The following is a 25388-nucleotide window of genomic DNA, read 5'->3' as shown; positions in this document are numbered from 1 at the left end:
TTCTGCAAAAACGCTAGGCTTCTGCTGTGTCTTGCTGTCGCCGGGTTGATCTGCAATGCAAAACGTTGGGACTGATCCGCAATGGAGAAAAATGCTGGCTGTCCTTGGCTGAAAACGTTAAGTCTCTTGCCGGGGGGGGGGTCTTGCTGAGAAGTTGCCTGTCGAGCAAGGTGCTCTTGCTGCCTCTTTTGCCAGAAAGTGCTAGCTTTGGTTTGCTTATGTACAAACTTAGCAAAATTGCCCTACCTACTTTCCAACAAAAGTCACTTAAAAATAATAAGTGAAAAATGTCAAAAATAGGGAAAATAGGCTAAATGCGTTGGAAAATTCCCCTGAAGGATTCTGATGGATTCTGACGCGAATGCTTATGATCATGCTGTGTGCAACCAGAGGATATGCATCTACACTAAGTGCCTGGGCATGCACGGTCTGCGAACAGACTCACAAAAGTGCCATATCACTTCTAATCTAGACTGACTGAATGGAACCCTGGTCATGTTGTAGCTTGTCCACGGACACATAGGGTTGGATGTGTCACGTGACACAATTTCATTTCACCGGAACTGGCAGCGCGGCTCGAGATCACTCCCGATCGGATGGGACCACTTGCGGAGGCTGTTCTAGCGGCCTCCAGCAGGGACGTAGCCATTACACTTGTCTCATTGGCAAACTTCGGTTGCATTGTCAGGGGTAATTGGGCCATGAGGACTTTTTCATAATGCCTTTGGAAGGTTGTGATGTTCTCTTAGGGATTCCCCGGTATCACAAGAACAACGGCGTGGTCAATTATCGGGCGAGGAAAGCGACATTAACTACAGAGAAGGGCAGAACCATTGTACTTGATATTAAACTGAAGGGCGAGTTTGTCCCTATTCTATCGGCTTCGGCCATTTCTAAATTAATGAAATCCAGTCTGTTTGTTTACTCGATCTTTATGAAAGAATTGAGCGATAAGGATATGACAAATATGTCTAAACTTGATAAAGAACGCCAAGATTTTCTCCACTCTCACGTCGATTGCTTCTCAGAGGGCCTACCAGGCGAGTTACCACTTGCTCGTCCTGAAGATCATACCATTGATCTGATACATGGAAGCACACCACCGAACCGGCCACCTTACCGTGTGAGCCGAGCACAGAATGAAGAGATTATGAACCAAGTGAAAGACCTCTTGGAAAAGGGTCTTGTCCAGCCTAGTACTCCACCGTATTCCTCTCCAGTGTTGGTTTTGAAGAAAGACGGATCTTGGAGAATGTGCATCAATTATAGAGCTCTCAACAAAATCACCATCAAGAACAGATTTTTGATTCCTAGGATCGATGATATACTAGACAGATTACAGGGATCCTTGTGCTTTAGCAAGATTGATCATAAGATCAGAATCACGCCAGGAGACGTCTACAAGACAGCTTTTCGAACGACTTTTGGGTTATTTGAGTTTTTGGTGAAGCCTTTTGGCTTAACCAATGCTCCTGCGACATTTAACCGGATGATGGACAAGGATTTTCGAGAGTACATGCTATTTGTTGGCACTTTCTTTGACGATATCATTGTTTTCTTCAAGAATGAGGTAGAACACATAGATCATCTGCTTCAGGTCTTTCAGGCATTACGAGATCACAAGTTAGTGATTAATGCAAAGAAAAGTGAATTTTTCCTACCAGAGATACACTTTTTGGGACACATTGTCTCAGTAGCAGGAGTGCAAATGGATCCAGTCAGATAGAGACTATCTGTGATTGGCCCAATTTGAAGAATGTCCATGAAGTTAGAAGCTTCTTGGGACTGTGTTCGTACTACAGGCGGTTCATTTGAAAGTTTGCAGAGGTTGCTTCCCCTTTGCATATCTTGACACAGAAAGGAGTCTCTTTCTCGTGGGGATCCACATAGGTGACTGTCTTTCAGACATTGAAAGGGAAATTGACTACGGGACCAGTTTTAACTTTGCCGGACTTGCAAAAGTCATTTGAAGTATATTGTGATGCTTGTGGTCGTAGTCTGGGTGCGGTCTTAATGCAAGAAGGCCATGTCATTGCTTACGAGAGCCGCTTGTTCTCAAGGCCGGAGATGACAACACAGATTTATGAGAAAGAGCTTTTGGCGGTTATCCATGCTCTTACTCAGTGGCGGCATTACCTACTCGGAGCGGATTTTACTGTCTTTACAGACCATCAGAGTTTGCGCTACTTCTTGTCACAGAAGCAGCTTTCGAAAAAGCAGATGCGGTGGGCGAACATCTTGTCACAGTTTCACTTCCAGATTGTCCATGTGCAGGGACAGAAGAATGTAGTGGCAGATGCTTTGTCTTGGAAGCCGTTGGTTCTGGCTATTTCCGCGATACATCATAGGAGCTTCGAGGATATGGTCGACCAGTATGGCACAGATACATATTTTGCAGACGTTTTCACACGGATACGGGATGGGGAGACAGTAGCGGGATATTCCATTCGGGATGGCTACTTGATGAGAAAAACCATGTTGTGCGTTACACAGCCGTTGAGGGAAAAGGTTATGATTGAATGCCACTGTCCACCTTTTACGGGTCACCGCGGCATTGCTACCACCATGAAAGGGGTAGAGAGATACTTCTTTTGGTCGAGACTCAAAAAGGATGTGGAAGAGTTTGTGCGTAGTTGCTTAGTATGCTAGAAGGTCAAGTTTGACAGGCATAAAGCACAGGGATTGTTACAGCCTTTACCCATACCCACCCGCCCCTGGGAAAGTATTGCAATGGATTTCATTTTTGATCTCTCGAGAACACAGAGTGGTAACGATGGTATCTGGACTGTTATTGACAGATATAGCAAACAGGCTCATTTCATTCCAGTGAAGAAAACAATCAAGCCGGATCACTCAGCGAGATTGTTTGTGGCCCAGATCTTCAGATTACATGGCATGCCTGAGACGATTGTCTCCGACAGAGACCCCAGATTTACGAGTTTGTTTTGGAAGGCAATTTGGGAGAACATTGGTACGCGGTTGCAGTTCTCGTCATCGTTCCACCCGCGGACTGATAGGTAATCTGAGATTGCCAATTCAGTGGTTGTAGATTTATTGAAGTCTTATATCTCAGATCAGAAGACTCAATGGGAGAAGTACCTACCTTTGGTGGAATTTGCCTACAATAACACGATACGCTCTTCGACGGGGAAGACGCCATTTGAGATTGTTGAAGGTGTTGCGAAGGTTCCACCGTTCCTAAGCACGAAATATAAGATTTTTGAAGCGGATGAATATATGCGAGACTTAGATACGGCTTTTGCCAAGGTTCGTGAGACTTTACAGAAATCTCAATAACGACAGAAAAAGGCAGCGGATCGCCATCGTCGCGACTTGAAATTGAAGGAGGATGATTTGGTGCTCTTACGTTTTGAGAAGGCATGCCTGAGAAAGAAAAAGGGAAAGGAGAGGCTTTTCTCAAAGCTTAGTATGCAGTACTACGGACCTTTCCAGATCATTGAAAAGATAAATGATGTCTTCTTTCGACTGAAACTGCTTGATACTTGGAGGATTCACAATGCATTCCATATGAGTCTCTTGAAACCTTTTAAAGGTGATGTGCCTGATGAGCAACCCGAAGTGGAAGAAAATGAGGAGATCCTTGTTCCTGAACAGATTTTGGCACATAAGGATACGAAGAATAAAGGTAAAGTTCGAAGGCGGTTCTTGGTTAAGTTCAAGAACTATCCAGCATTAGATGCGAAGTGGATGGAGGAGGACCTCGCATATACGCCTCAGATTGTGAAACTTTACCTCGATGCTTTTCGTTTAGCATAGTCTACTCCAAATGGAACCCAGAATTCAGCTTGGCCGGAGATCTGGTGCAGTGGATGCACAAGAGGGGAGTCACTCCACTCCTTTGTCAACAAATGCCTTGATTTAGATACTAGAGTCACTGATGTCTCTTTGAGCTTCAGGGATATTGAAAGCTGACAGTATTCTGCTGTATGACTTTATGAAATGGAATTCCCGATTATGATACTGATTTGTTCTTTACTTCTTTTAAGTGCAGGAATTGATAGACGAAATCACTGTAGCATTTTGGTCTGACTGATCTCGAATAGACATGGTTGCAATAGGGGTTAGTCAATTGGACATCGATGAGGTCCCGATTGGATCTAGATGCGATTGCTAGCTACATTGCCGATAAATCATGGTCTAAGATCTGAATGAATATTGAATGTCATGTGATGTCTTGTGATGTCTAGTGATATCCTGTGATGTCGTGTGATGTGACTGTTGATTGGTACTTGTGCTAGATGTGTGTTCCTAGTATGTAGGTACTAACAGTCAGTGTCTGCTAAGACGGTTTATGGCCTCTGTCTGTTTTGCAAGTGTAATCGAGGGTGATTATAATGCTTTCAAGAGGGGGGTATGTCACAAAGTGATGACGTATCTGTCGGAGAGCCGAAACCATGATTGTTGCTGAAAACCCTAATTCTGTAAACCCTAACCCTAAAACGTACAACCCTAAAATCTGCCAAAAATCCTAACCCTAACCCTAAAAACTGTCATAGGCCCTAACCCTAACCCTAGCAGTAGGCTGAAAACCCTTGAAAAGCGCTGACTTGATGATGTGGCATTGTACGGCCAAGCCCGGGATTTGCGGCGCTAATTTAGGGCTGTTTTGCGTTAGCTTTTTCTCTACGCAAAGTGAGCTAGAGAGAGAGAGAGAGAGAGAGAGAGAGAGAGAGAGAGAGAGAGAGAGAGAGAGAGAGAGAGAGAATACTTTTGCTTTTATTAAAAAAAGCTCTACAGAGATAGCTTGTGAGAGAAAAGAGTATTGCTTTATTTTTAAGCTTTTGGGGCTCTGCTTTCGGCATCCCTTGTAAACTTTAAATAAGTGGTTTGGGCACACACTCTGCAGAGCATCTGGACGTAGAGTCTGAGAGTGAAACCCTAACCACTCTCTTGTACTTTGAACTGATTAATACATAAAGAAATACCGAAAGGGGCACCAGTCTTTGGGGCCAATATCTCTAGGCACGGAACTCCGTCGGCCAGTGAAAATCTATTGTGAACTGTTTTGAAGTGGTTATTTGGTGCTGTTGTGATTGATTCTTGACTTGGAGTGTCCACGTCTGTTACAGCAAGAACAGTGCCACCTAGTGAGATCCATCTGTGCTTCCGATTTCTTTGAAAATTCTTGACTATCCAATAAGGATTGAATGCTCGAAAGATGCCCACATCATGCTTGAAGATGGTGAATATGCCAATGTTGCCAACAAAGAAAAACCAAACAAGGACACAAGGGAAAAAGAAGATCGACAGTTAGAAGCGGGGTGTCCATTGGCGGGATACTGGGGGGAAGAGTGGAACTTGTTGAAAGATTGAGACCCAAGAATGCTCTTTGGGCTTGAGTGAGGACACAAGTGGGCTCCTGGACCTACTTGAACTTGTTCTGAGGGGCCACCACATGAGTAGAAGGTGATGGTTGAGGGATGGTGCCAATTGTTATCAAATTGATTTTGGGAAAGGTGAATTCGGGTGGGCTCGAAGACGTAGATGCACGTTGTTTTGGGCAGTCCTTACTATAGTGACATGCATCCTCATTGTACCAGTTGTGCAATCAATAGTAGACCACTCTCGCCGACGAGAGTGGGGTCTTCGGAGGAGGGTTTTACGTCTCTGGTGTTTTAATTCTTTTCTCTCTCTATCTCTCAGTCTCATACACTTGCACGCACAGTGTCCACTCACTTTGTCCGTGATCATTGCACTCTCTCATTAAAGACGGAAGGCTCTCCCTTCCATAAGAACAAAAAGGAACCTTGAGCACATTATAGAGCACTCATCTTGAGAAAGAACAACATTCATTCCGCTGCACCTTACACTTGGCCTGAAGGCTTCACAGGACTGCTTACGTAATGTGGCCCAAGTCGTAAAGTGGTTCTCTGCAAATTGACTGTACCATTTATTTGCTAAGCCATCCAAGGTTGATGAGAAGAGTACTAAGTAGGTTTTTTCTCTATTGAGGCCGCGACCCTTGCAGAGGGATACAAATCTCTGAGCAGGTCGTCTGCATCCTATGTGGAGAGACCGTTGAAAGTCAAAAACTTGATGTCACCTTAGCCAGAAGGCTTGTCAGCTCTTCCATGGCTATCTGCTCCTGAGCTTGCTGCTCAAGAGGTCGTGTAACACAATGGTTGAGAACTGTACTGGGGAAGGTGACCTCGGAGGTGAAGAACTGGTTGAGGGAATGGAGGGAACTGCGTATGAGGGTAAGGGTAACGGGGCTAGTGGGCTTCTACTTGGCATGAAAGGTTCACGCCTTCTGTGGTAGTACTTCAGAGGGTTCAGTAGTAGGCTTTGTCGATCTATAGACTGCCTTGTTATGTGTCATGCAGTAGCAATAACCCACCCAACAAGCTCTGGGCGTCAAGATCCTCAAACTTGCTGGATAGTCTAGACCCGCTAGACCAGACCCCACTAGACCCTAGACCACTCTTGCTGAATAGGGGCGAGAGAGACTAGACCAGCTAGACTAAGCTGGACGAGGCTAAGCTGGCCTAGACCAAGCTGGTCTAGGACGACGCTAGTCAAGCTGGTCTAGACAAGCTGGTCTAGGGCGAAGAAGTTGGTCTAGACCAAGCCGGTCTAGGGTGAATCTGGACTAGACCAAGTCGGCTAGGGCGAAATTGAAGGTGGATCAAACGAGTCGAAAGAGCAGATTAGCAGAGACGCCTCGATTCGACACTCGACGGAGTGAGACTTCAGTTGAGGTCCCACTGGGGGTGCCAAAAACGAGAGCACCTGTAGCGGAGATAATTTGTCGTGCTCTCTACAATGGGTGCTTCTCAGTGCAATGTGCGTGAAATCTCACTCCTTCAGAATGAAAAGTTAAAACAGTGAAGAGTTAAAGTTAGACCTCGTCCTGGTCTAGTCCTCCTCGTCCCTGGTCCACCCAGGTCTAGTCACTAGCCTGGTCTAGTAGAGTCTAGACCAATCTTCAGCCAGTTCAAGGTTTTCTTGCCCAAAGCTTGGTTGGATTGGTGGTCATTGCATGACACATACAAGGCGGTCAGTCGAGCGTCAAAGCACACTACTAAGCCCTCTGAAGTACTATAACAGAAGACGACCTTTGGTACCTAGTAGAAGTCCATCAACCTCATCACCTATACCTCCACATACATCACCCATTCCTTCATCCAGTTCCACATCTTCCAGATCACCTTCTCTAGTAAAGCTCTCTCCTATTCTGCTACAGCAGGCTACTGAGCAATAGGCTCAGCAACGGGCCATGGAGCCGTTGGCTAGCGTTTTGGCTAGGGTAAACATCAAGTTGCCTACATTCAAAGGACTCTCTTCAGAAGATGCTGACGACCATGCCAGGAGGTTTGTATCTCTCTGTAGGGGTCGTCGTCTTAACAGGGAAGATGCTTATTTGGTACTCTTTCCATCAACCTTGGATGGCTTAGCAGACAAATGGTAAAGTCAATTTGCAGAGAACCATTTTGCAACCTGGGCAGCCTTGAGGCAACTGTTCTGTGCAGCTTTCTGGCCCGGTGACTACCAGGAGAAGGTGTTGGATGAGTTAGCCAACATGGTGCTCCAACCAGAGGAGACTTTTGCAGAGCTTATGACTAAGACCAAGTCTCTGGTTGCCAAGCTTCCTCAGCAACCCGGTGAATTCATGGTTAAGAAGTGGGTGGAGAAGGCGCTACCCAAAACTTCTCAACAAAAACTCCGAGAGAGTCTCCGACCCGACGCCACTCTGGAGGAGTTCATCGCTGTTGCTACTAGGATAGAGAGGGCTAGGAAGTTGTTCAAAAACTCCCCTCACATAGTGACCCCCTCTACCTTTTCGTAAAGTCCTACTGATCCATTGACTTCTTTACGTAGAAAACTTGAAGCCTAAAACTACAACGCGCTCTTCAAGAGGAGAAATCAATCTCTCTTCGACAGGAGAAACCATCACATCTTGAGGTTGTGGATCAAATCAAGAGAGAGCTAGAAGAGCTTCGGTCTCAGCAGGAGACTAAGGCTATGGTATGGTGCAGCTTGTGTCCCTCTCCAGGACATCCTCCACAGGATTGTCCCCTTCGGGCTTACTGCCACTTCTGCGAAAAGTCGGGGCATGAAGACAAGGATTGCTACTATATCAAGGGATTGCGGCAAATACAACAAAGTCTAGGTCCTTCTCTCCAACAAGGGATCGTACCTGCATCCAACATGGTTTCACCCTATGGCCATCAAAACCCGATGCCACCTCTGATGACAACACCTCCTATGCAAGGTATGCACAACAACTTTACATCCCCTAGCTTTTATCATGCTAGTACTCCTTCAATTCCCCAAAGCTTCTACATGTCAGCATCCGGTCTAATGCAGCAAGGGCCGAGACCACCTCGCCCCTCAAATAGGCCAATTTTGTGCTACAGGTGCGGGGAGTATTGACACTATTAGAGCAAATGTCTCTTACCAGAAGGGTCCCCTCCTTGCCGCCATTGCCCTGAAGCTAAGGATCACTATAGTAAGGATTGCCCAAAACAACGAGCGTCCACATCTGCAAGCACAAGCCAGAACCAACAGGAGTTTACATTTCCAAAGCTTAACCTCATCACAGTAAGCTCCATTCCACAGGCACCGCCTTCCACTCTTGTAGTTGCCTCTCAAGAAGGGTTGAAGCAAGTGGAAGAGCCGGCCGGTGTGCTCACACGAGCACAGAGAGCTGCACTTGGCCTCGGCCTCCCTGGCGGTCCAATCTTTCCATCTCCTGTCTCACAAATGAGTCAAACTCCATTAGTAGCTAACAAACCAGTAGGTAGTGTCAAGAGCCAACCTACCTCGCTTCTATGAGATATTGATGGTGCTATCATCGAAGCAGTAGAGGACTTGCAGAAGCTTAAGATACCAGAGCAAGATCTAATCAAAGGAAACAAATCCACAACAGAGTCTATCTTGAAAAATACTTTTCAGCAAGTGTCACTGTACGACATGCTTCGACTTGATGCAAATTTTAGAAGTGACATCCTTTCCATCATCCAGTCTCTGTACCTTGGTGCAGGACCTAGTGGCGGGCACCTACCTGTGCAGCCCTTGGAGTCCTACATGATTTCATATCCAGATGCTCCCCTCACCGACTACAAAAGTCCTCGTCTCACTGTGTCTATTCTTGGGCATCAATTCTCAGGCGTCATAGTGGATGGTAGATCTGGGATCAATTTGATGCCAGAATTTACTATGTTGTCCTTAGATCTGCAGCCTACCTACCCTGCTCCATTCACTGTTACATTGGCAGACGAGAGGATAGTCTACCCTGTGGGCATAGTAGAGAAGGTGCCTCTGATGATACAAGACTTCACATTTAGCTTGGATTTTATGGTGGTCAGTCTTCCTCAGGTGGAGGGAGGATTTCCTTTGCTGATTGGTAGACTATGGTTGCGGCATACTAAGGCACTTCATGATTGGGGAAACGACGCCATGTGGATACATACTCTGGCTCCCCCATGCAACCAATTCTGCTCGAAGGAGGTATGGATCCAGTGGTTCATCACAGCTCATTGTCAGTACAATCCAACCCCGATCCTGAGCAGCCCATCCCACTTGACGGGTCTGACGAAGACCTGCTGCAGTGGTTGGAAGCTACCGCCTCGATGCCATGCTATGTGGTCTCTATTCAAAACTCACATGTGTCCGTAACACTCTCTCTCCCAACTCCTCCGGCGAACACAAATGTCACAAGTCCTACACGAGACAGTGGACCAATCGAAGAAGTAAGTGGGTCAGCCCCAAATTCTCATGATTCAAATGATCCTCCTATGGAAGCCCTCGGCCTCGAGGAACCTATAACACATCACTGAAGGGGGAGAAAATCTCCTCTGCATGAACTCGCCAATGATTCCCCCCTTCCTCGAACATCTCCCAGGTCGGATGCCCCGCCCACTCAAAAGCACTCTGTTATGTCTGTGTCTGAAGATTTACCCTTCGATGAGCTTCCACCAGGATGGTTACAAGAAGAGTATGCGGAGTTTCCAATCGATCAAACGCCAGCACATGATGTCTCGAAGCTCCAAGAGGTAGCTCAATTCTCAACGTCTGAAGTGCCCTCCACAGTTACATCCCCTGACCCGGTCAAAAAAGACAACCTGGGCAACACTGACAACCCTCAGCACGTCCTCTTAGCAGCTTGGTTATGGGAGCATCCCACATTACTTGATCAGGTAGTTTCTTTTATTCACTCTTTGAAGGATGTTTTTGCTTGGTCTTACAAGGATTTGGAAGGGATCCCACCAGAATTGGGTCTCCACACTATCCCTCTAGTTGAAGGGGCTAAGCCTGTCAGAGGCCGAGCCTATAAGCTCAACCCAAAGTATGCAGAGGCTGTCAAGTCAGAGCTCGAAAAAATGCAAGAGGCAAGGATCATTGTACCTGTGGAGCACTCTGAGTGGTTATGACCCATGGTGATAGAGCCTAAGAAGCAATCCAATAAAATTCCGGTGTGCGTATATTACCGCGTTCTGAATAAGGTAACTATCCCAGATGGTTTTCCCACACCTTTCACTGAGCGGGTGCTCAAAGATGTAGCAGGGCATGTTTTGTACAGTTTCATGGATGGGTTTAGTGGATACAATCAGTTGGGCATTCATCTAGGTGATCAGCTGAAAACGGCCTTTGTGACTCCTTGGGGTATTTTTATCTACACTAGGATGTTGTTTGGGTTGAAAAACGCTCCACCTTGGTTCAATCGAGCGGTATATCTTGTATTTTGTCCTTTACTTACGGATCATCTTCGCATCTTCATGGACGATTTTTCGACCTTCTCAGGTGCCGAATGTTCACAACCCCATTGGAAAATCTAGAGGAGCACCTCGCTCAGCTCTCTGCTATCCTCCTCAGGTGCAGAGAGGCACGGCTAAAACTCAATCCTAACAAATGTCACTATTTGGTCATTGAGGGCACACTTCTAAGCCATGTGGTGTCTGCCAAAGATTTAGCACGTGACCCAGAGAAGATCGTGACAATCTTGAAGTTACCACCTCCTATCAATCCGAAAGGTGTTGAGAGCTTTGTAGGCCACAGGATATCATCGTAGGTTCATACGAATGTATGCACGGGTGGCTCAACCATTGACCCGACTCACTAGTGCTACAGTACCCTTTAAATGGTCAAAACCTGAGGCTGAAGCATTTGAATACCTCAAAAAGCGCCTCACTGAAGTACCTATTTTAGTCGCTCCAGATTGGTCTCTCCCTTTTCATGTGCATAAGGATGCCAGTCAACTGGCTGTGGGGGCTGTGCTGACTCAGCCTAGTAAAGAGTGCAACCTGGATCGCCCTGTTCACTATGCAAGTCGCCTGCTCACCAAAGCAGAGCGTAACTACAGCACCACAGAAAGGGAAGGTTTGGCTATGGTGTATTCTTTACAAAAGTTTCGTCATTACTTGTTAGGGGTTCACTTCACTATCATCACAGATCATTATGCGGTACGCTGTCTTCTGAATAAACCCCAAGTTGCAGGAAGAGTGTGGAGATGGCTACTCATATTCCAGGAGTTCGACTTCGAAGTAATTCTCAGTCCAGGCAAGCAGCACGTCATGGCTGACCATCTCTCTCGCATACACACAGGTGAGCCCAATACTGGGGTTGATGATGATTTACCTGATAGTCGTCTTTTTAAGGTGGACACAACCCTAGAATGGTATGGAACAGATGTGTTACATCTGCTCTCTACAGGCCTATATCCTGAGAATGCTTCTCCCTTGCAAAAAAGAAGACTCTTGCTGAAGTCTAGACCGTTCTCTTTGATTGGTGGACAACTCTACAAATCTGGGCCAGATGGTGTGCTGCGCAGGTGCGTCTCCCCTCATGAAGTAGACCACATTCTAGAGGATGCACATAGTGGTCCTACAGGTGGCCACTACGCTGGTTACATCACGGCGCAAAAAATCTTACAGACAGGCTTATGGTGGCCCTATATATTTAGAGATGCTATTGCTCATATCAAGATTTGTAATGTCTGCCCCAACGATGTGCGCCCAAGCCTAGCAAGCAATCAAATCGCCCTCTGCAGGTATCTTTGGCGTGGTTGCCCTTTGAGAGACGGGGCTTGGACTTTGTTGGTCCAGTTACTCCATCTGCTCAACCAGGGAATCGTAAGTATCTCTTGGTAGCAACAGATTATGCAACAAAATGGGCCGAAGTGGTGGTTACCATCGATTGTACAGCCGCCATGTTGCAAAATTTTTGTATGAAAATATTCTTTGCAGGTTTGGGTGTCCTCTGGAAGTCACTAGTGATCGAGGTAGTCATTTTGTCTACGACTTGATCTCCACTTTTCTCACGAATTACAAGATCTTTCATCGCAAATCTTGCTCTTACTATCCTCTAGCAAATGGGCAGGCTGAAAGCACTAACAAAGTGCTAATCGCGCTCCTCAAGAAAGCTTGCCATCTGCATCCAACATCTTGGGCTCAGGCTATCCTCGACACAGTTTGGGCTTATCGCACCTCCTTCATGGCAACCACTAACTACACCCCATTCCAGCTAGCTTTTGGCTTAGAAGCAATTGCACCATATGAGTTCAACTCAGGTTCAGCAAGAGTGGGAAGTGTTCATGTCACAGCTGGGATTGCTTCAGCAAACCTCTCTCGTCTCTCAATGTTAGAAGAAAGCATGAGGTTAGCTTCACATGCTCTCCAAGCTGAGCAACTTCGTCGCAAAGCGTGGCATGATTGCCGTCTCCGAAAGCCAAAAATAACGCAAGGCACCCTGGTGCTACTCTATCAAGCTAAGTATCTGAAGACTGCTAAGAAGTTGATCCCAACCTGGCAAGGGCCATTCAGGGTACAAGAGATTTTGCCACAGGGGACTGTCCAGTTAGTCACTTTGGAAGGCGTTCCTTTGCCACTGGTAAATGGCTCCAGAATCAAGTGCTATTACTCTGAGTAAGCAGTCTGCTGCGACTTCGCCATATGTAGGTTCTAATGTCCTATCTCTATCCTCCCAATTACCTTTCCACTAGAACGGGTGTTCTGTTATTGTCTCAATCTCTGCTAGTTTTGTAGAAGTTTCCATCTTTCTGCCTAAAATATCCTTTCTCCACTCAGCCTCGGTAATTGGGTATTGTCTTGGAACTTCTTACAATCCAATCACTCTTTCTCTAATTGTTTCTATCATCCGTGTTATTTGACCTTAGCACTAAGGTATTTTCAGTTAAGCTCCTAGTCTCTTTTGTGATATTTCTTTAAGTTTACACGCTTTTGTCTGTAGCATAGAGTTGTCTGTCTCTATGGTCAACCCTTACCATCTCTACTCTCTAAAGCTAATCAGGTGCCTTGGCATTGGTGATTTCCAAGCATATCCTCGGCTGTCTTTGAGACAAACTTAACCTCTACTTACTCTAAGGAGCTATGGTTGCAGTCCCATCCCAACCGACTCCCGCCTGCAAGTGCATCACCCATTCAACCTCTACTCTCGTATAGGCATAACCAAGGGATCTCTTTGTTAACACAGCCAACCCTAGTAGACAGCATTTGCCAGACATTGGTAATCAAGTCATACAACTGTGCTTCATTGGATTTGGGATCAAGGTCTCCCACATTTAAGAAGTTTGTCTTGTAAACAGTTGATTAGTAAATTCTTAACTTTGCTTGGCCTTCATAAAAAATGGCGCGGCATTGTTCCCATTGTGACCTGTTGGGCCCTCCCAAATAGTCCCCCCTCCCCTACCAGTTCGTCCCCCTCCCCTTTCTCTAACATTCACCCCCTTCTCACTCCCAATCCCTCCCTCCCTACCAATTCGCTCTGCTATCAAATTCCCCCTACCTTCTTCAATCTCGTCCCCCCCTCTCCTATCCTATTTTGAACCTCCCTCCCCATTCGCCCTTTGCAAAAAAATTCGCCCCCCTGCTCATATTAGTCCTTCCGTCCCTATTCGACCTGCCTTTGCAAATTCGCCCCCTGCTCAAATTCACCCTGACCTTCTCTCACCCCCTCGCCCATACCTAATCCCAACCCCTCGCCCCTACCCTCTCTCCCTCGCCCATACCCACCCCCTCGTCCCTAACCTCTCTATCACCCCCTCGCCCCTACCCAATCCCAACCCCTCGTCCCTACCCTCTCTCCCTCGCCCATACCCACCCCCTCGCCCCTAAACTCTCTATCACCCCCTCGCCCCTACCCTCTCACCTCTCGCCCCTACCCTCTACCCACCCCCTCGTCCCTACCCTCTACCCAACCCCTCGCCCCTACCCTATACCCACCCCCTCGCCCCTACCCTCTCACCTCTCGCCTCTACTCTCTCCCTAAACCCTCGCCCCTACCCTCTCACCTCTCGCCTCTACTCTCTCCCTAAACCCTCGCCCCTACCCTCTACCCACCCCCTCGCCCCTACCCTCTCTCTCCCTGGCCCCTATCCTCTCTGCCCTTCGTACCTATCGACCCCTTACCCCTACCACTACCTCACCCCTCGCCCTTATTTCCTTGGCTCGTTGCCTGAACCCTCACCCTCCTACCACTCTGTACCTAGCCCCTACTGGATCGCCGCAACTAACACCACTCGACCCTACCAGAAATCTCAAAAACGTGCCTATCGAACATAATGCTCTCTACATCAACCTCCTGCTAGTGTCGGGGATCTCGTACCTGAAACACTCTTCTAACTGTACTCACTATGGCAGGAGGTAGCAAGAAACAGACAGAAGGTGGTAGCAAACAAAAAGAATTGTTGCGAAAGAAGAAAGCTGTGGCTGCAGAATCAGAGAGTGAGGAGATGTCAACAAGCAGTAGCCACGGCTTGGATGACATAACTTCCAGCGACCCCAGTGTGATGAAAGCTACAAAGCAAACTCGCTGTCTGAGTCAGAAGCACACTCTGAGTCAGATGCTTCGAGTGATCAAGAGGACCATACAAAATCAGCTCAAAAGAAAGGGAAACAATTGATCATGAGTCATATAATCAAGAGGCCTGCAACATCCAAAAATCGCACCGCGTTCTCTTTGGATTTTTATTTACAGCAGCCTCGACCATCTCTGAGCGAGGTCTTTTCCAATGCCCATATGAAAACTCTGGGTCTCACAGCATTGGCCGATGCCGATCTACCTACCATTGTTCCTGCGGAGATGATACATCAAATGTTAAAAGATTTTCCCAAAATAATGGGCCACAAGTTGATAGCTACAAGGCTTGGCCATGCCATGAGTATGACTAGCTTTCCATCTGTGAAGCCGGCTACACGCACTTTTTCTAAGCTGTCCAAGGATGCAACAATTCAAGCATGTCAAGAACCGCTAAGTTCAGATCACCCAAACTATGAAAGGAACAAACGAATTCTGGCAATCTTCAGGTATTACTTTCTCGCTAGAGAAGCCAAGGAAGATAAAGAAAAAGGTGATATTCCCACTATCTTCTCCCAATGCGACGGCCTCTACTGTTTAATCCACACCATACCCTGTGGATTCCACCAGATTCTCTTTACCTCTTTACAGTCTAGGACTAAAAGATTTCGGGCCCAAGTGCAATCTGTGCAGTTAAGCTTCAAATGTTTTGCAGCACCTCTCTTGGCATGGGTCATAAATATATATGTTAGCCTCGACGAAGTGGATGAAGATCCATAGGAAACCTCGAAAGGGAAAAGAAAATCTGTAAGTATTCAGGCTGACCCTACAGTTACTAAGAGAAAGAAGATAAAAGCAAAAGTGGCGAAGGATACAGTGCAGTCTTTACTCTCCTTGCCAGTTTCAGAGAGCCAGCAGACTAAGGTGACGCGTCTTCCGAGTCACACTCCATCTACTTCTACTCCATCTACTTCCATCTACTTCTCTACTTCTGTCCCTCCTCAAGACAGGATGGCCGCTTCGCCCTTACAGGATCCTCTCCCTTCTTCTCCCATATTCACTCATACTCGAGTCAACATATCTCACTCTCCATCTACAACAACCATCTCAGAGGTACCTACCACACCAGTTGTACCGCCTCCTAGGTCGTCGGCTGTGCCACTTACACGTCCTCTAGCATCCCAGGCATCTGAGGGATCTTCAGGGATGTGCGACTCTACTTCTCTGTTTCAGCTTTCTAAGAAGTTACTTCAGGACTCAAGTGTTGCTATTACCACCATTGAACTAGGTACATAGCAGCTAGTTGCCATGCACCAGCGTCAGTCTGCCACATATGCAGCTATGGAAGGATCTCTGAGTCGCTGAGAGTGCCATTGCAGATAGAGATGCTACGATTTTCGCATTACAACAAGCATTGGAGATTAAGTCAAAGATCATTGACGACCTAAGAGCACAGCTATCAGGATTTCAAGAGACACTTTTGTATGGTAATAGGTCTACATAGGTTCCTGTGGGATACGGATGGACTGGGCTAGGGACATAGGTCCAGACTCCTGCAGGGTATGGGTATGCAGGAGTAGCAGGTCTCTCTCAGTAGTTCTTGGGATAGTACACACAGCCAGGGACACAGGTCCAGACACCTGCAGGGTATGCAGGAGCATCAGCAGGTCCCTCTCAGCAGTTCTTGGGATCGTACACACAACCCCTAGTCCAGTACTATACTTCGCAGGGGCCTCAAGGTCAGGTACCACAGGTGCAGAGCGTTCCTTGTTGTGACTGTGTTGCTGGTGCACACCGCCATGGTTGTGTCACTAGGCGTCTTGAGTACACTTCAGGGAAGGTGCTTCCATCCGCTGTGCAGCAGGTGGCTGCTCCAACCACAGGGAGTTAGTTTGTTCAGAACATAGTCCAGCAGCCGCAGCGTTACACGATCGATTTGATGGCTCCCCCGGACGTCGAGACTTCTGGTGCGGCAGTGGCGACGACACTTTCTCTTGGATGACAGGACTGCACTACTTGCTACTCCTTTCATTGTACATATGGTTACTTTTTGCAGTTTTTCAGTGTTTGGCTCACCCAGACGGTGACTAGTCTTGTGGCGGGCAACCTGTAGTAGCAGGGCTACAGTGTCACTTCACAGGACAGACAGACAGTTGGACAGTTAGTTACAGTTGGTCTGGTTCACATTGGACGGATCCTCTTGGCTGGGGAGTGACACGTGGCAGGTACTGACGGTGGTCTAGTGGACATCGTGGCCAGGTCACCACCACCACTCAGTTTGGAGATAGACTTAGCTGACTAGACATTTATGAGCCGTGGGTGGCTCTTTATGGTTGTACATATGAGTAGTCGTTTTGGGCCATTAGTATTATCTTTACGTAGTCGTTTAGAGTGATTCTATACAGAGAGCACGTCTTCACCATCCCTGCACATTTGAGCCTCGACACCCCATTGTACGTGAGAGTCCTGGGTTGGAGTTGAGTGTGCTGCCACGCGAGAGTCTGTATTAGTTCTTTGAGATAGTCGAGTCATTTGTTGTGGTCTACTGTTGCTGTTGTGTCTCTGTGAGCTCAGTTGTTGTCTATTGTTTCCTGTTTTCAATCTGTTTTGAGTGAGATTGTCACGCACATTGCACTGAGGAGCACCCACTGTAGAGAGCACGACACACTATCTGTGCTACACCCATCTACGCCAAAGATTGCACCAGATCCTATGGCAGCTTTCGAAAAGATGATGATGGACATGAAGTTAGAACGCGAAACAAGAAAAGCAGAAAGAATGGCCGAATTGGATCGTGAACACAAAGAAAGAAGAGCCGAATTGGAATGGGAGCATGAGCAAGCGCGCTTGGCGGCCGAACAGAGAGCCCAACAGATGCAAGAGTTGTTCCGACTCTTTTCTAGTGTGTAGGCACAGATTGAAAAGGATCAAGAGAAGGAGACTCTCTCAGTCTCTTCTTCTCCAAAGCATGACACAGAGGAATTGCATGATGATAAGCATGAAGAATTACATGACAATGACAAGCATGATGATTTGGATGACAATGAGAAGCATGATGATTTGCATGATCAAGATGTGATTTCTCACGAGCATGATGATTTGTATGACCACGATGTGATTGCTCACAAGAATGATGGGTTAGTTGATACTGTTTCTAGTGACGCTAACCTCATTGCAGATTCGATCAATCACGAAGAACCAATCTTGGCTCTCGAGTCGAGGTCCAAAGAACCCCCTCAGAAAGAACCGATCTTGGCTCTCGAGCCTAGGTCCAAAGAACCTTTACAGGAAGTACTATGTGTTCGAATGATTAGTGAGCACGCATTGTTCGAGTGTTTCATTCGTGATCGTTTCTTGTATTTTAGTCATCGTCTTTATGTGATCCCTTTTCATAGGCATGACATATTGCACGATGAGCACAATTCACTCATGAATGAGCACGGATGTATGTGGATTTTTCATGAAAAGATGAAATGTTTGCATTCAAGGTATTCACATTTCATGTCTCTTCCTTGGCATGACACAATTTCAAAAAGAGAACAAGAAGGATTGAGGATTAAGCATCGGCATTTCCATTGTGATTTGCCACAGTTGATTGATTTAGATCAGAAAGACAAGATTCGATCTCATTGTTTGCATGTCTTGGATGAATGGGTTGGCACTCTGTCTAGTTGTTCATCTACATTGCATACACAGTCTACATTGCATACACAGTCTTTTAGGAAGACGAGATTTTCTCCACTCACTTTACATGGAATATGTATGTTCATGTTTTTGTGTTGGAAGTGGTTTCGGGAACTTTCAACCTTGGAGATTCTTGAAGAAGTTGGACCTATGTCCATAGACAATGTTGAAGCATTGAAGGAGCTACAAATAACTTTGTGTCGCTTTCGGCGCGGCCCAGAGAAGCAAGTGTTGCAGACATAGTAACAGGGAATGGCCGTTATCAGGTCTCTGTTCCCCGTTCCCATTCCAAGTTCTTGTTCCGAATCCCCGTTCCGTGTTTGAAACGTGAGTACTCGTAACAGGGAATGGCATTTTGTTCCGCGTTCCCGTTCCCCGTTCCCGTTCTGGTTTCCCGTTCCTGGTAACTATGGTTGAAGACCTTTATGAAGTTGAAGTATTGCACGACCCATGCATCAGAGTGGGCCGGCGACGAGTCCTTTCCAGGATTCCGGATGTTATTGGCGATCTCCATACAGTTCGGTACCAGTACCTCACTTTGAAGCGGAGGGGATGCCACGTGACACATCCAACCCCATGTGTCCGTGGACAAGCTACAGCATGACCAGGGTTCAGTTCAATCAAGTCAGTCTAGAATAGGAAGTGATCTGGCAATTTTGTGAGTTTGTGCGCAGACGGTGCATGACCGAGTCACTTAGATTAGATGCATATCCTTTGGTTGCACACAGCGTGACCATCAGATTCCAGTCAAATCCCATCAATAGCATTTTTACAGTGCATAGATCCTTTTTTCCTATTTTTGACATTTTTCACTTATTATTTTTAAGTGACTTTTGTTGGAAAGTAGGTAGGGCAATTTTGTTAAGTTTATATATAAGCAAACCTAGCGCTAGCACTTTCTGGCAGAAGAGGCAGCAGGAGCACCGCTCAACAGGCACCTTCTCAGCAGGACCCCCGACTTCATGACCTAGCGTTTTTGCAACTCAGCATCAAGCTAGCGTTTTTGCAAGGACAGATCAGCCTTGGAGATTTTGCATTGCAAAGGAGCTTTGGCATTAGCAGACGCAGTAGAACCAATTGACGACAAAGATCAGCCCTAGCATTTTTGCATTTGCAAGGCACTTCAGCGTTTTTGCAGATCTTTGCGACGGAGTCCCCCCAAGCATCAGCGTTTTCGGTTTTCAGCAGTCAGACTCCACAGTAGAACCCCCGAACCTCGTAGATCTCACCTTCCCGCAGCAGTTCCTCGCCGCACGGTCAGATTCCGCAAGGTTTACAGATTCAGCCCGGAAAACACAGATTTCAGCATCTGCGTTTTTAGCGCGTCGTGGTTGCATCGTCGTCATCGCCGTCGTCACCGACATAGAGTCAGAATTCAGCAGATAAAGATTTGCAGATTTCAACCCTTAGCATTCTCAGATTTCAGCCCGTCTCGACGTCGTCCTCATCGTCGTCGACATCGTCGGCAAGTCCAAGCATTGTAGAGATTTGTGCAATCATAAGTATACCGCTCTCACCATAGAGACTGGGGCCTTCGGAGGAGGGTTTGACAACATTCTGGTGTTGTATTCTCTTCTCTCTCTATCTCTTAGTCTCATGTACCTTCATTCACAGTGTTCACTTTGTTTGTGTCCATTGCACTCTCTCACTAAAGGAACGAAAGGCTCTCCCTTCCGTAAGTAAAAGAAATCCTTGAGCACAGTTCAGAGCAACTCATCTTGAGCAAAGTTCAACATTCACTTCCGCTGCACCTTACAAATGAATCTAGAAGCAGCTGAAATCCCTCAAGCTATGACATTTGCCCTGAACACCAATGAAAAGATTCCTAGGCAGTAAGGCCATCCTCAATCTCTAGGGATTCCTTCTTGCTTGTAGCCTTGCCTTCACTCCATACCCAGGTTATAGTTCTTACCTGGCGGATCTTGTTGTGACAATTTACTTGGTAGATTTGTTTTGCCTTTGACACATTAATCTGCTCCTTTTCTTCTTTGTTTTGTGTGCACTATTCAGCTCTTGGTGATTCTATTTTGCTTGCCATGGCATGATCCTTTGGTCCTCCTTTGATTGCCAATGGGGACTTCACAGTTTTCTGTTTATCAAAGTCAATCCTAAAAGTTGCATTTGTTGATCGGTCTTGTCTATTGCTGCAGGATCTAGGAAGAAGATTGGAGGAACAGCAAGCAGAAATTACTTTCTTACGCACTAACCTTTCAAAAGAGCAACAACATGCCTCTGATCTGTTCAAGGAAGTTCAACAATTAAAACAGCAGCATAAAGACCTTAAGCATCATATCATAAGGCTGGAAGGTAGTCCAATTTTCAATGGTGAAGCTATGCAAGGCAAGTTTTAGTACGTGGTTTTCTTTTTTCTATTGAGTCCAGTTTCATGATTTTTTTAAAAACAAAATAGTAATGAATGTCTCGAATTGGTTTCTTGAATCTTGAATTGATTTCTTGAAGAAACAGATATTATTGCCCTCTTAAATAACAAGCAGAGCACAAAAGTACAAGCATTGCTATAAGAGAGTAGGAATGATAGATAGAAGATAATGTCGTACTAGGGGATGGCTTGTCAGTTGTTGGAAGAGGTGTATTCATTGGGGAGAAGAAGAAGAAGAAGAAGAAGAAGCTAATTTTAACGTCATGGGAAACTATCCCAAGAGACGTTAGAGATCTATCTGACGCGGAGAGTTGAACTCAAGACCTGTTATTCAAGAGGGAAATAGCATAACCAATCTAACACACTTGGGTGATAGAAAGGTTATACCATTTTCCTCTTTTTATTAGTGCGCGCGTGCGCACACACACGCACACACAGACACACACCAATGTTGGACCTGTTGGAAGATTGAGGGAGAGGGTTGTCCTCTGAGCCGGAGCGAGGACACCAATGGGCTTCTCTACCAGCCGCAACTTGTCTTGAGGGGCAGCCACATGGATAGAAGGTGGCAGTGTTACAGACTTAGACACCCCAAATCGGAAATTGAGCACGACATACGAGAATCACTTAAAATACTTCACACTTTTATAACAAAGTCGACACGGTTCGGCGTAGTTCCGTGCATAATGGTATTGGCCCCAAAATCTGGCGCCCCTTTCGGTATTTATTTTTATATTAATGCTTGAGCAAAGTTACAACTCCTATGGGCCCTCTCTGCTCAATTGCCCGTGAGCACACACTGAGGGAAAGAGGGGCCTTGGGTTCTTATTTAAAGGCCTTTGGCCTCAAAATCAAAGGCAACATGAAAAGTTGCCAACTCAAAAGCTACTGGCCCAACAAGCAGCCAGTGCATGCTTGAGCAAAGTTACAACTCCTGCAGGCCCTCTCTGCCCAATTGCTCAACACACACTAAGAGAAAGAGGGGCCTTGGGTTCTTATTTAAAGGCCCTTGGTGTCAAAATCAAAAGCAGTTACATGAAAAGCTGCCAACACAAAAGCTACTGGCCCAAAAAGCAGCCAGTGGAAATCACGAAAGTCGGTACAGCCTGCCATGTCAGCATTGTTAGCGCGAATTGCGGGATTCCGTACTGTGCGTACGGTTCTACCACGTCATGAGGTCCCGGCTCCGGGTGGTGTACCATGTCATCAGTTTGTGACATGCAGTTGGGCCTTGGGGAATGGTGCTAATTGCTATTAGGTTGATCTTGGGAAAGGTGAATTCAGGTTGTCTCAGACTTGGGCTCAAAGATGTAGATGTGCGTTGTTTTAGACAGTCCTTATTGTAGTGATCATGAGCCTTAGGGCAACGTTAGCACGGAAGAGACTTTTCTGGCAAAGGACATTTGCTTTGGTAATGCCTGTATCCCCCGCATCTGTAGCACAAAATGGGCCGATTGGATGGGCGACTCGAGGGACGAGGTGGTCTTGGCTCATGCTGCATGGAGGTGGATGCTGAGGTGTAGAAGCTTTGAGGAGTTGAGGGAGCATTAGCATGATAAAAGCTTTGAGATGGAAAAGTGCTTTGCATACCTTGCATAGGAGGTGTACAAGTAGCAAAGGTGGCATGTAGTTTTGATGCCCATAGGGGGAAACCATGTTGGATGCAGGTACCAACCCTTGTTATAGAGTAGGAGCAAGACTTTGCTGCACTCGTTGCAATCCCTTTAGGTAGTAGCAATCCTTGTCCTCATGTCCAGACTTTTCATAGAAGTGGCAATAAGTCGAAGAGGGCAATCGTGTGGAGGATGCCTTGGAGAGCGATATGAGCTACACCAGACCACAACCTTAGACTCCTGCTGAGTCCTGAGCTCTTCTAGTTCCTGCTTGATTTGGTCCAAAGCCTCTTGATGTGGAGATTTCTCTTGTCGAAGAGAGAAGGATCTCTCCTCTTGAAGAGCTCATTGTAGCTTCACCTCTTCTAGTTCCCTACGTAAAGAAATCAAGGGGTTGAATGGACTTTCCGTGAGTACTGAGGGAGTCTCTACTTGAGGAGGGGTCCTTAAATAGCTTCCTTTCCCCTTCTATCGTAGTCAGGGTAGTTCTCGTACGTTGAACGGAATGTCTTGTTCGGTTCATTTTGTTCCATATTGTTCCGTACGACTAGTACGTTCTGTTTTGCTGTAGCGTGGATAGTGTGTTGTGCTCTCTACAGTGGTGTGCTCCTCAGTGCAATGTGCGAGACATCCCATTCAAACAGAATGAAAACATAGGAAACAATAGATAACAGCAAATCAACACAGAGACACAACAGTAGACCAGAATAGATGGACTCGACTATCTCAAACGAACCAGTACAGACTCCTGCATGGCAACACACTCAGCTCTAGAACTCACGGGTACAATGGGGGTGTCGAGGCTCTCAGATGTGCAGGGATGGTGCAGACATGCTGTGTGTATAGACTCCCTACTCTCGACGACGATGCTGGACCATATATGAAGAAGATGATAATGATGACCCAACAACCACTACTCATATGTCCCACCATAAAGAGCCACCAATGGCGCATAAATGTCAGCCATCTAAGTCTATCTTCAAACTGAGTGGTGGTGGTGACCTGGCCATGATGTCTACTAGACCATCGTCCGTATCCGTGCCACGTGTCACTGCCCAGCCCAGAGAGTCCGTCCAGTGTGAACCAGATCAGACTAGCTGTACTAACTGTGTGTCCTGTGAAAGTGACACTGTAGCCTGCTACAGGTTCCCAGCCACAAAACCGCTCACTGTCTCGGTGAGAGGAATGCTGAAAAACTGTGAAATAAAACCACTAGGTATTGCATGTGTACAATGGTGAGCTCTTGATCGTATCATCCAAGAAATAGACTTGTGGCCACTGTTGCACCCCAAGTATCAGACTTTGGGGGTGGAGTTATCAGATCGATGGGAAAACTCTGGACTCTACGAGTGCTCTCCACAAACCCACAAACTAAGTCTCAGCGAAAGGAGCAACCACCTGCCGACACTGATTGACGGACTAGCTATAGCAGTATACTTTCAAACCCCAAGAGCATACACAGTTACCTCACTGCAAGCTAGCTAGGTTCTGTCAATCCGCATAAGAGCATACATCAAAATATCCCTCTGAGGTTTGGATTGCATCCATTTGTTAGGTTTCTGCAGCTGCCTACCCTAGCTATAGCTCAGCAAGGGGCTTCAGAAATGTCCAAAGAAGAATGCTCTCAAATCCCAGCCCCAGCTCGAATTCTAGCGGCAATGTGAATGCAAGTAAGGACTCTCTTGCCAAGACAAAGGCCTCATCCAAGCCGTTGCAAGCTCAGAAAAGCAACTTCACCAGGCCAAAGCAACCTTAAACAAGAAGCTCTTTGAAGTCAGTATAAGCTTAACCCAAAAGTTTCTCTATGTCAATTCCAGAAAAGACAGAGTTCCCTTCACAATGTAAGAGCAGAAGTTCTTCTACATGAGCCAAGGGAGTCCAAGCCAAGGCGAAGGATTCATCCAAACAGGCACGAGGGGTGGTTAGGGGGGAGTGAGGGCGATTTCCTTGGTAGGGAGTGAGGGGTGGGTAGGGGGACAAGGGTGAGTGGGTAGGGGCCGAAGGGTGGTTGGGGGGGAGGGGGGGTGGGTAGGGGGCGAGTGAGTGTGAGGGGAGGGTAGGGGGCGAGGGGTGGTTGGGGGGGTGGGTAGGGGGCGAGGGGTGGGTAGGAGGCGAGTGAGTGTGAGGGGAGGGTAGGGGCGAGAGAAAGATTGTAGGGGCGAGGGGAGTGTGAGGGGCGCGTAGGGGGTGGGTAAGGGCGAGGCGGGAGGGAGAGGGTAGTGAGGGGAGATGGCACTCAAGCAGAGAGATATCATGATCAGGGAATTCATCAAGCTTGAAATCAACATTGTTTTTGTTGTATCCCGTCTCGAGAAAGCTTTGTGAAGGGAGTTCTCTAGACACAGAGGAGAGCTTTGTTCCAATGGGAGAAGCAGACACCGATGGGGCTGATGTTGAAGGGGAGTGAACTCTTGTAGAGGAGATTTCTTTCGGCTTCTATGTCCTTTATACGCTCACCAAATCCAAAGGCTACCACCAAGGGCGCATGGGGAGTAGCTTCAGTGACCTTCAAACTTTGTGCTGGCTCAGGCGGCCTATTAGGTTTAGTTATTGTGGAAACATTGAAGAGGATGTTCCTACAGGAAAAGAGTGAATAGAGACTCAATAACAAGGCATAGATTTGGTAGTGTCTAACCATCTAGCAGATCTTCGTCTGACCTTTCAAGTGTAGTAGGTTGTTCTTGTTCAGGGTTGGTTTCCATTGACAAAGAAACTCGTTGCACAACGGGATCCGTGCCTCCTAAGTGAATGGGTTGCATCAAGGAGCGAAGAGTATGTATCCACATGGCATCGTTTCCCCAATCATGAAGTGCTTTAGTGTGTCGCAGCCATAGTCTACCAATGAGCAAGGGAAATTCGCCCTCAACTTGGGGAAGACGAACCACAACAAAATCCAAGTTAAAAAAGTACTTGTACCTGCAGAGGCACATTGTCCA

The 25388-nt window shown here is 46.7% G+C and overlaps 1 protein-coding gene across 3 annotated transcripts in view; it reads left to right on the top strand.

Annotated features, from left to right (window-relative positions):
- The window catches only part of LOC147446617 (ATP binding microtubule motor family protein), a 131121-nt gene that overhangs the window by 37143 nt on the left and 68590 nt on the right, over nt 1-25388 (top strand). For 2 of the 3 annotated variants that reach the window (XR_015189898.1, XM_086525818.1), the window contains exon 13: nt 20610-20799. Coding sequence is in view for 2 of the 3 variants with exons in the window: in XM_086525818.1 (XP_086381944.1) it covers nt 20610-20799 (190 nt within the window). In the remaining variant the exon portion in view is untranslated. The remainder of the gene's footprint in view (nt 1-20609; nt 20800-25388) is intronic. The other variant, XM_086525817.1, reaches the window with a different exon arrangement.

Source organism: Adiantum capillus-veneris, chromosome 12, assembly GCF_014529385.1.
Source record: "Adiantum capillus-veneris isolate H3 chromosome 12, ASM1452938v2, whole genome shotgun sequence".
NCBI lineage: Eukaryota > Viridiplantae > Streptophyta > Polypodiopsida > Polypodiales > Pteridaceae > Adiantum > Adiantum capillus-veneris.
This window is presented reverse-complemented; position numbering and strand designations above follow the sequence as displayed.